General features: G+C 48.0%; 1 protein-coding gene across 1 annotated transcript; it reads right to left on the bottom strand.

Moving 5' to 3' along the window:
- Positions 1-7,986: 7,986 nt before the first annotated feature.
- Positions 7,987-12,356, bottom strand: LOC123025971 (apolipoprotein C-I-like). The gene is made up of 4 exons (XM_044435166.1): positions 12,302-12,356; positions 10,266-10,344; positions 9,604-9,754; positions 7,987-8,283 (listed from the first exon to the last, which is right to left on the bottom strand). Exons 2-4 carry the CDS (start codon positions 10,318-10,320, stop codon positions 8,211-8,213), a joined length of 279 nt encoding a protein of 92 aa, XP_044291101.1. The 5' UTR covers positions 10,321-10,344; positions 12,302-12,356; the 3' UTR covers positions 7,987-8,210.
- Positions 12,357-14,002: the final 1,646 nt, after the last annotated feature.

Below are 14,002 nucleotides of genomic sequence, written 5' to 3'. Positions count from 1 at the left end.
AGTTTTTTTAATGTATTTGTATAGTTATTTATTTGTATTGGAAGCTGCCCCGAGGCTTTTGCGAATGGGGTGGCATATAAGTGTTCCAAACAAACAAACAAACAAACAAATAAATGGCCATCGCCACTTCCTGTGTTAGCAAGTCCCACGGATGCTGTACCTGAGGCTCCCAGCTCCATTTATTTACATATTCATTGAAATGGTCCTCCTTCAAGAACAACTCAACAGGTGAAAACACAGCAGGTTAAACTTCTCCACACTGGTCCCATAGAAATGGGGCCAGCCACAGATGATCAGTGCTGCTCCTTGGGGCTCCAGCCAGATGGGAAGGAAAAGGTTAAAGACACAAAGTTCATTCCTGTTTAGATAACTAGAAGCTGAGCAACTTCCAGCAGGACTAACCAGTAAGGATTTCTTTGTCTAAACACGCATGGGCTTGCACCCTTAATCATGATGCCAACTTTGTCATCTTTCATTTCGGGGGCAGATTTGAAGTAATTCGTATTAACACTAATATTTGTGCAAGAATGCACTAGCACAGATGCAAATGAGCACAAGGAAAGGGAGAGTCTGTTTTCCAAAAGGTCCAGTTCCATCTATGAGCAGAAAATAGGCTGGACAATCCCCAAAACACAGAGGGAAATGACTTCACAAAAAGCGTGCATTTTTAGTGCTAGTCTTTCTCTGGAGTGTGCGCCATGTTGGGGAAGGTTAGCATTTCTCATCCAAAAATGTTCTTCTTTCCTTTTTGATTCCACAGGATATATTTTTTAAGTTTGACCAGGATAAGTCTGGCACCATCGATGTGAAGGAATTGCATCAACTGCTAAAAAGTTCAGGTAAAAAGAAGAAGAAGTGGCAACAATGGAGCAGGTTAAGACTTCTTATTCTGGAATTGGAGTACAACCCCCACTGTCTCCAGCCAGCATAGCCAGTTGGTGAAGGCTATGCTGGCATTGAAAGAGATCCCAAATAACCCCATGCAATTTCTTTTAATAATAAGTTTTATTCAAAATAACCCTAAAACAAAGACAAACTAAAAACAACACCAATCATCAGAAACATCGGACCTGCTGGGTCAGCCCCTGCATTTTTTTTCCATTTGTGATAACTTAGAAACATATTTAAATCTGTACGAAGTCCCGTTTCTCTAGCCAATGATAAAAAGAGTCCCAAGTTTGATAGAAATCAGTATCTTCTTTCTCCTTCAATGACAAAGTCAATCTATCCATTTCTGCGCGGTCCAAGATCTTTTTTAGGCCCACCGCATGCAAGTCTATGCCAGCTTACACAGCCATAAGACTTCCCTCCCCCAGCATTTCCCAGCTACTGGGAACCGTAGGCTTACTTTGGTGTAGGAAGGCATTGAATTGCTACCAACGTCCAGGGCCTAAAATTACTAAGGAAAGTTCACAGAGGTTGCTGAGTGCGATTTCCAGGGGCCGGAAGGGGAAAGGTTCTGCAGTCAGCAGAGCTCCTTACTCTTTGCTGCCTCTTCCACAACTAGCTGAAGGGGAACGAATTCAGCAGACAAAAACGAGACCTACTTACACCGCGGGATTTATAGATTTCTGCAGAATCCAGATTTGCTTGACTCTGACACTGGACTTTTCCACTCTGCTTATTTGACTGTATTTGGTTTTATGCAGGGTTCCATTTAAATAAAGAGACAACAGATGCTCTCCTGCAAAGATACGGCAAGAAAATAGACTTCGCCAAACTTGTTTCCCTGCTGGTACACCTGGAAGGCATTTTCCGTAAGAGGCAACATTTAATTATCTTCATAATTGCTCCTTCTCAGTGCCCCCACCAACCCACACCCCTCTCAACAGACTGGCAGCCAAAACAGAACCCCTGAAGGACAAGAGGAACACCTCCAAGTGCTGGGGAAATCCCAAAGTTTGGAGAACGATTCCAGCCCACAAATAAATAAGGGTTCTTTTGGTGCCCTTTTCCCTGCACCCCCAAAAAATTGCCCTTGTGGACTAAGCAGATTCCCTGGACATGAGGAGCCATGGAAATACTAGGTGTCAATTGGAAAAGAAAAAAAAGAAAACCAAGCAGGGAGGAAAGAAGAGAGCTTAATTTCTTGAAATTGTTCCAGCTTAGACTGATTTGGAGTGGGCATGGTTAGCTGCATGGCGCCCCCAACCCTGTCGGGGGATGAGGGTATATCCCCATATGCAGGGCCCAGGTGTCCTTTCTCATACAAAGGTGGGTGGCGCCATTTTGATTTGGAATTAAGTGGACCAGCTTAACCTGGTGCCAAAAGGATGACGGACGACATGACATGAATGACAGTCACCCCTTCTGCTCGGAACAGGCCACTGCAAGGAGCTGGACGTGGACGACGATGGCAAGATCTACATGACAAAGGATAAGGTGAGGAAAGGGCACCTGCGCGGTGGGATGGCACGGCAAGCTCTGAATACAACGCTCGCACTCAAGGGTTGAGTGTGGGTTGAGTGTGGGTTGTCCCTGAACCATGGTTTGTTGTTGAAACATGTTGTCTGAAGCCAGCACCAGTAACTTATGGTTGGCTAACCACAAACAGTCCATGAGGAGAACCCATGGCTTGTTGATGGGTTATGAACTGTGGGTTGTTGACCATGGTTTGTTTTCTCACTGGGTTCCGAAAACATGATAACCCACATTTCAACGACATCTCACAGTCCAGTGACAACCCCTTGAGTGTGACTTATCATGTTGTCTGAACCCAATCAACTTCTTCAGCATCTTTCTTTTCTCCCCAACCTTCTCCCCCATCCATCCATCCCTAAAAAGTCTAGCTGACACCTCTCTGGGCCCTGCTAGATAGGGATGGTGGGGATTGTAGTCAAACGCATTTGAAAGGCACATAGGCTGGAACTCTTATGGTGGAGTGGACTCCAGCACTTTTTCTCTGCCTTCTCTCAAATGGGGGAAGGAGGAAAGGGTGAGTGGGGGAAATGTGATGTGTGATACCTATTTAATCCCAAGCCTGGCATGAAACTGTGGCCAGGTCAGGAACACCACTGGTCCCTTTTCCAGTGTTGCTTATTCACTGGCCAGAATTGGTCAGGAAGGTGTGGGGAAGCAAAGGGGTGCAGTCCTACTGCGATGCTTATTGGCATTCACTTCAGGTATTTAACTGAACTGTTTCTTGCTGTACCTACCATGCATCAAGAACTTTCAGTATAGATGGCAAACAGAGGGATACCACTCTGCCTCCATAGAACAGGTGGATAGCACCTGTTCTCTTCTGCCTGTGGGCGAGTCTGCTATTTTTCTATTTCTATGAAGAAAATGCCTCTATTTGAGTGTTTCTACAGCAGGCTGTTCATCTGCGCCTTCTGCTATCCATTTTAAATTGCGATCCTACAAACACAACACAAGGCACATTTATTTTCCCGCCTCTCTACTGTATAAGCTCTAGGGGGCACTGTGGTATAGCAGAATGGTGCAAGAGGAAATAATACTTTCTTTTGCTTTTCATGTAAATGGCAATTTTTGTGCTCCAGAACACTGCTGAAAGCACTGGCTAGACGAAGGAGTAAATCCGGAGGGTCACCACCTGTAAAGAGCCCTGAGTAGTAGAGACGGATGAGACTAAGATGAATGCCTCACAGGGACAAACCCAGCATCCCCAGTGGGGATTCGGTGAACCTCATTGATTGATTTATGATTGTGGGTGTCACCACCAGACCAAAACCGGCTTGCCTCCATCCCTAGCACACTCTTCTTTTTCACCGCTGCTCAACTCTGCATCTATGTTTTTTATTCCATTGTTCACTTGGAGGCACCATCTAAATGATGGATGCAGGTGGCGCAGTGGTTTAAACCGCTGTGCTGCTGGGCTGATGGATCGAAAGGTCGCCGGTTCGAATCTGCACAACGGGGTGAGCTCCCGTTGCTCCTTCCCAGCTCCTGCCAACCTTGCAGCTCGAAAGCCTGCAAATGCAGGTAGATGAAAAGGTGCCACTCCGGTGAGCAGGGAACAGCGTTCCGTGCACTTCGGTGTCTAGTCATGCCGGCCACACGAACATGGAGACCGTCTGCGGACAAACACTGGCTCCCTCGGCCAGGAAAGGGAGATGAGCACCGCCCCCTACAGTCAGGCATGACTGGACGTAACGTCAACGGGAAACTACCTTTACCTTTTACCTTTACCATCTAAATTAGAAATGAATGCAGACCTGTTGTAACTGCTCTTTTTCAGTGGATGCAGCATGTCAACTCTCTCATTCGGAAGATATGACCCAGTCATCCCACAAACAAGCAGCTATCAAAAGAGATTTATAATTCAGCCGAGAACTTTCCACATGAGTTAACCCTCCAAAATTCTGCAATCAGGAAATCTGAATTCTGCAACCTGAATGAAAGCTGATTCACAGACATAAAGCTGTATAAAAGTATAAAATAACACAGCACCTCATTAGCACACCATGCAAAGCATTTTAAGGATTCGGGAATTAAGAGAACAGTCATCAGGATTTATCACATTCATAGAATAGCAAAAAAAAAAAAAAATTTGTGATGGGAACATTTCCTGTAATCGATACATCGCAGAAGACTACATATTAAATATATTAAATTACTCACTTATGAAATATCTATATTATATTTAACTTGAAGTAATGTGTTGTAACATAATATTTGGAATTTTCTATAACGTAAGGCTGATTTAGCTACTTGCTTCCTGTATCTAATCGCCTTTTCTGATGTTAAAACTTAACTGCATAATAGAGCCATCCCTTTCCTGAGCAATGCAAACCGAATCAAGCTTTCTTGGACAGCTGCGCTTTAGGTTCTTCATGTTTCAGAAGAGCAGCTGCAAAATGGCAACTTTCCTTGTTAACAATGCACCAATTTCTGTGGATGCTTTTGCATGGATATTAGCAAGGTATAGCACAGTTTGGGTAGGATTCATTGTACACTGAAGGTGTCACAGAAGCTTTATGTGCACTTTACAAAGAGTGGGAAAGCTATTCTATGAGGAGAAAGAGCACAGTATGCCTGGAAGCTTTTAGACTTAAAATCACAGCACTTAGCTTTTATGAACAGAGCGCAAGAGAAAAATAAAGATTTATCAGGTTCTGAGCTTCCCACCAAAGATAACTGCATGTCCACTTCTCCATTTCCCACCTGGCCTTCCTGTAGTCTTGAGAAATAGTCTGGAGTTAAGGAGGAAGCGAGGCTGTTAGAACCATCTAAACTAACAAAGAAAGCACTTAAATCGTGGCACCACCTAAACCAATGGCCTCCGCTCTGACTGGCAGCAGCCTTGTGGGCTCTCAGCGTGCCTCCTGACCCCGCCAGTTCTTTTTCATGGGATTCCGTAAAGGACACGTTGGATGGGAATCACGTGCCCCACCTATCTTTGAGCTTCCTGCATCTGAGCCATGCATTAAAAGTCAGGCTGTTAATTGGATTAAAAGATGAGACAATTTGGCAGCCCCCCTCTTGCAGGCCACCTCCCACCCGCCTCTCCACTTGTGCTCCTGGGCGGACATTGCCACACATTCCGTGGGGCAAGCCCCTCCCTCAAAGGAATCCCTGTAAGATATGCAAGGTTCACCTTTAACACGCTGCAGCGGTCCAGTTTGGATTGGATTAGTCTGAAAATAGCTTGCCACTGCTGGGAAAGGAGCCTTTCTTTTTCAGCTGGGTTAGCAAAATCTGTGTTTTCGTGACTGCAGGTGAGCAGAGGCCCCTGCTATTGCAAGACACCAAATTAAAGCAGATGCTTTTTGAGTGTTTCTAGAGAGGAGAGCCCCCAGCTTTTCCAGGTAATAGGTTCCATTGTCATACTCTGACGCCTAGTCTAATTCTTCCTGGTGTCTAGTCTAAATCTGGTTTCTTTTAACCTGAGTCTGTTATTCCATGCCCTGCACTCTGGCGTGATCAAGAAGAGATCCTGCCCTTCCTCTTTGCGACAGCCTTTCAAGTTCTTGGAGACTGCTCTCATATCATCCCTCAGTTCTCTCTTCTTGAGACTGAACATGCCCCGTTCTTTCAGTCTCTGCTCACAGGGCTTTGCATCCAGTCCCAGAATCATCCTTGCTGCCCGGCACCTCTACGCTTTCCAGCTTCTCTGCATCCTTCTTAAACTGTGGTGCCCAGAACTGACTAGTGCTGAAGACAGGGGAGCCAGCACTTCACGTGTCTGGGAAGTGACACTTCTGTTAACGAACTTCCACATTTTGCCGTCTCCCCCACTGTGGTCTGGACCTTTTATCAGAACTATCTCTGGACAGCAAGACATTGCTGAGGCTGGAGGTCCAAAGGACTATTTATCCAAGGATCCAGAAGACAAGCAGACGGGCATTAGGCAGGGGTGGATAAGTGCGGTTTGCTCAGCCGTTGTGCAATGTTTGCTTCTGGTCATTCATCAACCTGAGAAAGCTTCAAAAACTTCTTGCAAGACTAGCAAAGGCTGACGGGATGCTGGGAAATGACACACATACTGCTAGGCTGCTGTAAGTGAACCTCACACTCACGGAAGCCTGAATCTTTCATCCGTGATTGCCATGATTCAGACCTAGTACACGAAGTAATCGGAAAAGCAAGAGTGCCTCTGAGCATATGCTGTGTTTTCTCAGTGGCTACTCTCTTCTGGGATTAGGGAGCTTTCTGCTCAGAGGAATAGTGGAAGCAATGACCTCTTTTATGAGAGATGTATGTTCTTCTTCAACGTATCTTGAAGAACACCGAGGAGTAAAATTAGCCAAACTAAGGTGCTGAATGTTTCTAGAGCACTGGGAAATTTTCTGGAAAATGTACCTGTTCTACTTTTCCTCCAAATAAAACCTCATACCACTGCCCAGTGGTTGCATGTTGGAACATATGAAAAGGCAGAGAAAGAAAAGCCCTGGGAAACCCGGTGTAAAGGAACCTCTCTCATTCCTGCAAAGCATCTGGGAGCAGAAGCCAGGGAATGCGGGAGGGGGTTGAAGCCCTCCTGGAGAAAAGCCCTCAGAAGAGTCAAAAAGGAAATACGGCAAGTCCAGTGGCAACTGGCAGCCCGGCCTCTGTGCTGCTGCTAAATCGCAGCCTCGCAATGTTTGCACCGGGCCATCTGTGAGCCTTTCGGCAGCTTCCACCCCTGCTGGGGAAGACTTTCGCAAGCAGAGACACTCAGCCTCAGGAAATGGGCAAGCAGGTTGGAATGACAGCCCCACGGGGACACTAGGAAAACTGACGAAAGAAGGGGCCAAGGGGCAGGAGGTGACTTTTAGCAGCACAGGGGCAGCAGCCCCCAGATCTGTTATCTGTTATGGGGCACCATTATAGTAGTAGCTGCTCCAGCAGGTGTGGGGAGAAAATGAGTGACTACAGAGAGTCAGGTAGCACTGCAAGGGGTCAGAGCGGCTTCTCCTGCTACTTCTGCTCTGATGAAATCGAGGGAAATTCTCTGGGTGCTACTGAGAAGCAGCGGCAGGACAACTTGGGTGCCTTTGTGGGAAGGAAGGTGTGAGAGAGGAGGGCCAACCAAACAGGCAGCCTGTGGGTCCCGTGATCTGGGACAGGGCGGCTGAACTATGCAGCGTCTAGTTTTCTGAATTAAAGGAGCTGGGCCAGCTGCAGCTCCGTCTGTCCTAGCATGCATGCGGTCATAGGGGTGCATGGGTTTGGTCTTTTTGCAAATTCATCATTGTTTGGCAAAGGGTCAGGTGTGGGGAGAAATGTCCAGCTGTACATACAGTTGCATGTTTCCAGTGGAGGTCCCTGAGATAAACAAGGGCAGAAGCTGCCACTGTGACAATGTGGATGCAGGTATGACAACAGTTTCGGCAAGAGGCAGGAGTCATTTGGGGGTGTTTGGATAACAGCTTGAAAACCTGGGAGGGGATTCATGAGCGAAGCTGGCTGGAGCCGGGGGTCAGACTAGATGGCCCGGGGGACCCCTTCTGACTCGCTCAGTTGCTATGTTTCTGTGGTTCCATGCAAACCTCAGTGCTGGGTGACAATGGCCAGGTTAGAAAACACCCGAAGAATAATCAGAGATTCCATTTCACCAGAGAAGCATTTTTCTGTTTATTTGTGGCAATTCCTTTTTGCAAACAAACGTAATAAAGAAGTAGAAAGGGAAGGGACTGCAGTGTAAGGCCTGTCCCTGGAGAACCAGGTATTATTTCACTGCTACCTGGGGGAATCACGAAAGAGCGCTTCTTCCAGTCAGAGGCACATCTAGGGAGCCGTGAATCTTTCCCACCACATGCCGCATGGCTTCAGTCAGACTCCTTGTTGGAAATGGTTGCGAATTTGTCCTTCAGTGTCTGAAGGTTCTCGGCAAACCAGCTCCTGTTAATGACAAGAGAACCGTGAGAAATCTCTGGCACCCTCAACTTCCCAATAAATATTACAATAACCAGTCTGGGGACAGGTCACCGGATGGGGTACCTGCTCTCCTGTATACCTGCCTGGACCCTAAAATCATCTCCAGCAGTCTTTCTGAGGGAGCCCCTGCCAAGAGAAGTCAGGTGAGTGGCTGCTAGGAAGAGGGTCTTTTCTGCTGTGGCCCCCGAGTCGGGAATGAACTTCCCAGAGAGACTCACCAGGCACCTACATTGTTCTCTTTCTGGTACCAGGTGAAGATCTTTTCTCAGGAATGTTAGCCTGCCTGTTTTAAACACTAAATAGTTTTTACTCCTGCTTTACCCCGCAGTTTCAACCCTTAACATTATATATATAGTATTTCATGCTTGTTTAATATGTTTTGATTGTGGAAATAGGTCGTGAGCTATAAAGTAAGTAGAAAGCCACCCTCTGAGAGTGTGCAAAAGGCTCTGGACCTTTGTGGGAATGTCGGAACGGTGACAGCAGGGCGAGGACTGAGTGAGGCTCCAAGCTGAGTGAGCTGGCAATTAATAGCCAGCCTTCTCCTCTTTGGGGTGGCCATGGAGTCCCTTCAATGCAAGCAGAGCTGATGAAGAGGGGCTCTCTTCAGCCTCCTCGCTCATCCCTGGGGTGGAGGCCTGAATGATCCCACAAGGAACTCTCACCCAGGATGCCCAAAGCTGCCATGCCTTCTCCTGTATCCCAGAATGCTTTTCTCTCCCTTTCGGTCTAAAGCACCACCTTCGACTGCGTGCAGAAATATCTGGCAGCATTTCCTCGAACACCATCTGGACTTGGCAAATGTGGCTTTGCTCTCGGCAGAGTAGCTGGCATGGTTATTGCTTTCCAGGCAGCCCCTTTCCCCATCCTCAGAGCAGGGACTGACCCTCTTGAAAGATCTAGCAAGCAGCGTCAAATGTGGGAGAACAGCCACCCCTTCGCAGCTCACACATCCTTCTTTGGGTGAATGAGAATCAGCTAAAAAGTCTAATTCTGGATCGCCCCCCAGACCCACACTTTTTAAAGCCAAATGTTAAAGCCGGGGCAGAAAGCCTCTTTTCAGCCGGAGAGCTGAGTTTACTTAGGAGATTCTTTTGGAGGCTGCCTTCCAGTGGCCCCAGAGAAAGGGGGCAGGACAATAAGAAAAGGATTGGGCCAAAAGGAAAAGGAATACAAAGATTTATTTTATTTATGTTTTGCATTTATATACCACCCCAATAGCCCAGAGGGCTATTTGGGTGGTTTACAGATGCCACCCTGTTTAGCTTCAAGCAGGACGTTCACCTGGTCTGGTTGCTGAATTTGCTGTGGTGGAGATCGTGGAAAGCTGCCTTGACCTTCTCTCCAACACGGTCGAAAAAACCCTGAACTTCTTGCTGGAATTTCTCAAACTTCTGGGACAAGGTGGGCTTCATCGTTGTCGGTTCATCAGAGGCTTGGAGAGAGAAAACACGGGCACAACGGTTGAGAAAGGAATCCCTTGGAAAGCAGGAAAACTCGTCTATCTGGGGGAAAGTGTTGTGTTTCTGTGTATGCACCCAGACCAGAGCTGGTGTATCCATGTTTGACTATGCAAATGAGGAATGTCTAGGCTCCTCCTACAAGTCTAGAGCCCCGCCCTCTGTCACTATTTCCATGCTGTGTCCAATGCCTTGCTTAAAAATCCAACCATCTTGCCAGGCATCTTTTCAAAGCTGGGACCCCAGCACGCAATTAAGGTCTGGGGAAGCGAGGCCGTGCTTGGGAACGGGCATGGGCACCTGGAGAGTTTGGAGGACCAGATTCTGACCCAGGCGGGCTGCCTCACCACCCTGGGCCTGAGGTTTCCCATCACCAGTGCAATATGTTCAGGGGCAGCCGTGGGAAGAAGCCGGTGGGGCAGCCCCCCGCTGCCCATGGAGTTGATCCAGGCTCGGACTGGCACCAGCGCGGGCCCTGCCTCCTACCTGCCACAACGGATAGGGCTACGAGGACCACGGCAATGGACACGACGGCCTGCATGATCCCGGAAGGGTCTCGGTGCTCCTGGAGGAGAAAGTGAAGTCCAGGGCTGAAAACTGTGGAGATGCAAATCAATCACTCTGGCTTTGCTTTTGCGCTGGAGCTGCCTTCCCCAGTGAGGTGCCCTCTGGATGTTTTAGGCTACAGCTCCCATCAGCCCCAGCCAACCACACCGAAGGGTGAGGAGAATGGGAGGTACCATCCAAAACATCTGGGCAGCAGAAAGTTGCCTTAAAGCGAGGCCTGCTTACGGCCTGGAGCGGCAACCCCATATCTGTCCTCGCCTGGGATAAGCCCAGTTAAACTCATCATGGGATTTACTTCTGTATGCTCAGGGCCAGGACTCATTGCCAGGGTGGCTGAAATCAGGCCTCCAGCAGGACAGGGCGTTCCTGACCGAGTGAGTCATCACCAGAGCATGGAACAGACAGAAAGGATGGTTCTGCCCTCGCCGTTTGGGTTGGGCTGAGAGTGGGGCAAGAAATGCCACGAAAGCGCGATTGCTGTGAGGGCTTCTTCAATGCTGAGGATTTCTCTAGCACCTTTAAGCCTCCCAAGATCATGCAATATCTCCCTGGGATAGACTGATGACAACCCTGTAAGGTAGGTTGGCATTATTTTTTCCATGCAGTGAACAACAGGTTAAGGAAGAGAGAGGCTTGCTTCAGGCTGCCTGGAACTGGCCAGCTTGCAAGATTCAAAACGGTTCGGTCTTGCTGAACCGGTCTTGTGGAGCAGGCAAGCATCTGGGAGCTTGTCCTGACAGCTTGCCCCTGAAGAGGGCAACATTGCCACAACTGGGTGTGAAGAAAGTTGCCCCCTGATCAGGAGTCTGCTGTGCTCTTCTGCCTTCTGTAACCACTTGATGCAAAGAAATCAGCAATGGATGCTTATTTAAAATACTTCTTGGCTGCCTTCAAGGCAGAAGCTGTTGCAACACAGAGACAGACCTTATCTGGTAATGGCTGCACATCGTGCCGCTGCAAAGACTAGCTTTTTTAGAAAGCTGACAACCCTGGCTGTGGATGGAAGTCTTCCTGAGGTTCAGTATATACCCTGCCCTGCCACTGGCTTCTTTTTCTGCCTTCTCTTGCTGATACTCCCACATTAATCTCCTTCCATTGCAGCCTCAAGTTGTCCTCCCTCCCTGACTCAGAATTATGTTCTCCCCCACTTGCACCTGTTCGACCTGTTTGGAAGGATCGTGGGGTACACCTCTTCTTGAATCACCTCTTCTTTTCACGCAGAAACATCCTTTTTAGCCTGGAGATCTCAGCGGCCCAAAAACCGCAGACGAAGAAGGGGAAAATTGCCCCAGGAAATGGTTATATCAGCCGCAATGTGGCAAATTTGAAGCAGGGGTCTTGGCCTGATCCTGCTCATCTTTTGAGCTGCGAATGTGCTCTGCCCCTTTAGCAGTCATCTGGGGCAGGGAGAGATCTCCAACTGAAAGTATTATCCAGCAATTAAAGGCACAAGAGCCCTGCTAGGAAAGATAAGCTGGCAACCTACAGCTCAGGCAAAAGAACAAACGGTATGCTGTAAAAACACTTTTACACTAATTCTTCGTTACCACTTTGCTCTTCCCTTCTGCCCTTACTCTCTCTTACAAGTCCCACTGCCCACCCAACTTTCTTCATGCTGCCGCCTCCTCCTTTTCTTTTAAACAAGCTCTGCTCCTGTGCCTTAAACAGCAGCACAAAAGATCTTTTTGGCAACCGGGGAAAACTGCCCGTTCCAAATTCCCAGGTTACAATTTGCAACTTGTGAAAGTGGTAGGAGCACAGCCAGTGAAAGAAAAGGCTGGCCCTTCCACAGATCAGTCTTTCTTTCCTGTGCATTCACCGGTCCTGCTGAAATGTTGTTGTTTATCTTCAATCAATCCATCAAAAATGAGCAAAAGGAATCATTTCGGCGGAACCCCCTTTGCCTGCATACTAAGCTAAGAATGCCTTCCCCCCAAGCTGCATCCTTCACTTACTTGTTTCTGGAAATGGAAGCAATGTTCAAGCTGCGATCCGACTTCCCAGCCAGCTGCAGCTCTCTATAAACCTGCCACCCTGCCTCCGTCATCCGCCCCCTTCACCCTGCAAGGGGTGCAACCCGACCCTCCTCCTCCTCCTCCTCCTCCTCCTCCCCGCTGTAATTAGTTTGCTCCAACCCCTCCAGAAAATTAAACCACGGCCAAGGATGCTGTGAAAAAAGAAGAGAAGACTTTGTGTGTGTGTGTGTGTGCAGTCCAGTTTCCTCACACTTCAAGCCAGATCACCGCACTAGGCTAAAAAGAAAAACAATCACAAATGCGTTGTTCGTCCCCCCCCCACCCCCCCGCCCCGTTTCTTCACCCTTAAAACAAGTTTGAAAGAAGAACACAGAATCTCCCAGGGCCATCTGGAGAGGTTCAATTCTCTTCAAAGATACTTAGGGATGTGAAAGGGCAATTAGACCTGGAACATTTTGACTGGAGAGATGAATTGCCATATATTTACCAGCTTTCACTTTGCCTGTGGACGCATCGCATCCGCTCGTGTCTCTTGCAAAATGTTGAGTAGGCAGGTGGGTGTCTTCCTGAAGATTTCGGAGTTTATATTCTGGGTAGTATTTCAAACAGCCTAATCTGTATTTCAGACAGATTCCAGCTTTGGGCAAGATGGCCCCATCAGTGTGTTGATACGAGTGTTGCAAACTGGCCCCCTAAACAGAGGCACCCAGAAACTGATGTGCCCTGGTATACCCTGCAGATATCCCATTATCCCCAGCCTGCATGGGAATTGCAGGCCAGCACATCTGGAGGGTCCCAGGTAGGAGAAGCTGAAGATACTCTGATAGGGTCCAAGATCAAACGCAGCCAGAACTTTCCTTGGAAGCAAACATGACGGACGCAGCTGAAGCTGTTGCATTTTGGGCCAGTCATGAGAAGCCAAGACTCCCTGGAGAAGACAGTCATGCACGGGGAACTTAAAGGCAGGAGAAGAGGAAGACCAGCTCCATCAAGAAAGCCACCGCCTTGAGTTCTCCAGAAGGCAAAACATTCTGGAGGGCCTTCGTTCTTGGACAGCCATAAAGGAGAGATGACTTCGCATGCAACAAGCATCTTAAGGTGGTTTCCGGTCTTTCAGGATGAATTATGGAATCTCAGTACAAACGCTGTTGGCACTGATACCAAATATTTCCTCACCAGAATGATATTTTTATATGTTTAGGAGAGGAGACCAAATACAGCTGCCTCCCCTAGTCTAACACCTCCGGATGTGTTAATCCTGGCTGGAGAATGATGGAGGCTGAGTTTAGCAACTTCGGGGCAGACTGAAAGAGAAGAATAATTTCCACTGTCTCCTTCAAGGCTCTTGAGACATCTTGCATTACAGCTTCTACCAACTTCAACCTCAAGAGTTGCAGTTCAAAACTTCTGGAGGTTCCCAGATCCAGGCGGGCTGGCTGGACTGACGTGGCAAGAGCAGGACAGGATGGAAAATCAGCACGTACGTTCTCCGAGCTGGTCCTCACTTTGCTTTCCTTTTCTTGCCATAACATATTTATTCTGCGGGCACTGGTGAATAATATGGGAAAGACAGCAACTGCCAAGAGTTCACTTGAGCCATGGCTTATGATGGCTTAGCCCCAGAACCTGTTCTCGGTGCCAGTGACTGAGCCCTGCAATTCGAGAAGCAAACGCAGAGCA

Source organism: Varanus komodoensis, unplaced genomic scaffold (genome assembly GCF_004798865.1).
Source record: "Varanus komodoensis strain SLA01 unplaced genomic scaffold, ASM479886v1 scaffold29_1, whole genome shotgun sequence".
In the NCBI taxonomy this organism is placed as follows: domain Eukaryota; kingdom Metazoa; phylum Chordata; class Lepidosauria; order Squamata; family Varanidae; genus Varanus; species Varanus komodoensis.
This window is presented reverse-complemented; position numbering and strand designations above follow the sequence as displayed.

What these genes read in the sequence shown, in the direction of transcription:
- LOC123025971 (XM_044435166.1), bottom strand. Translation starts at nt 10,320, where the DNA reads ATGCAGGCCGTCGTGTCCATTGCCGTGGTCCTCGTAGCCCTATCCGTT. An exon ending in AGCCCTATCCGTTGTGGCAG is followed by an intron (nt 9,755 to 10,265) that starts GTAGGAGGCAGG and finishes TCTCTCTCCAAG; the next exon opens with CCTCTGATGAACCGACAACG. An exon ending in AAATTCAGCAACCAGACCAG is followed by an intron (nt 8,284 to 9,603) that starts GTGAACGTCCTG and finishes TGTCATTAACAG; the next exon opens with GAGCTGGTTTGCCGAGAACC.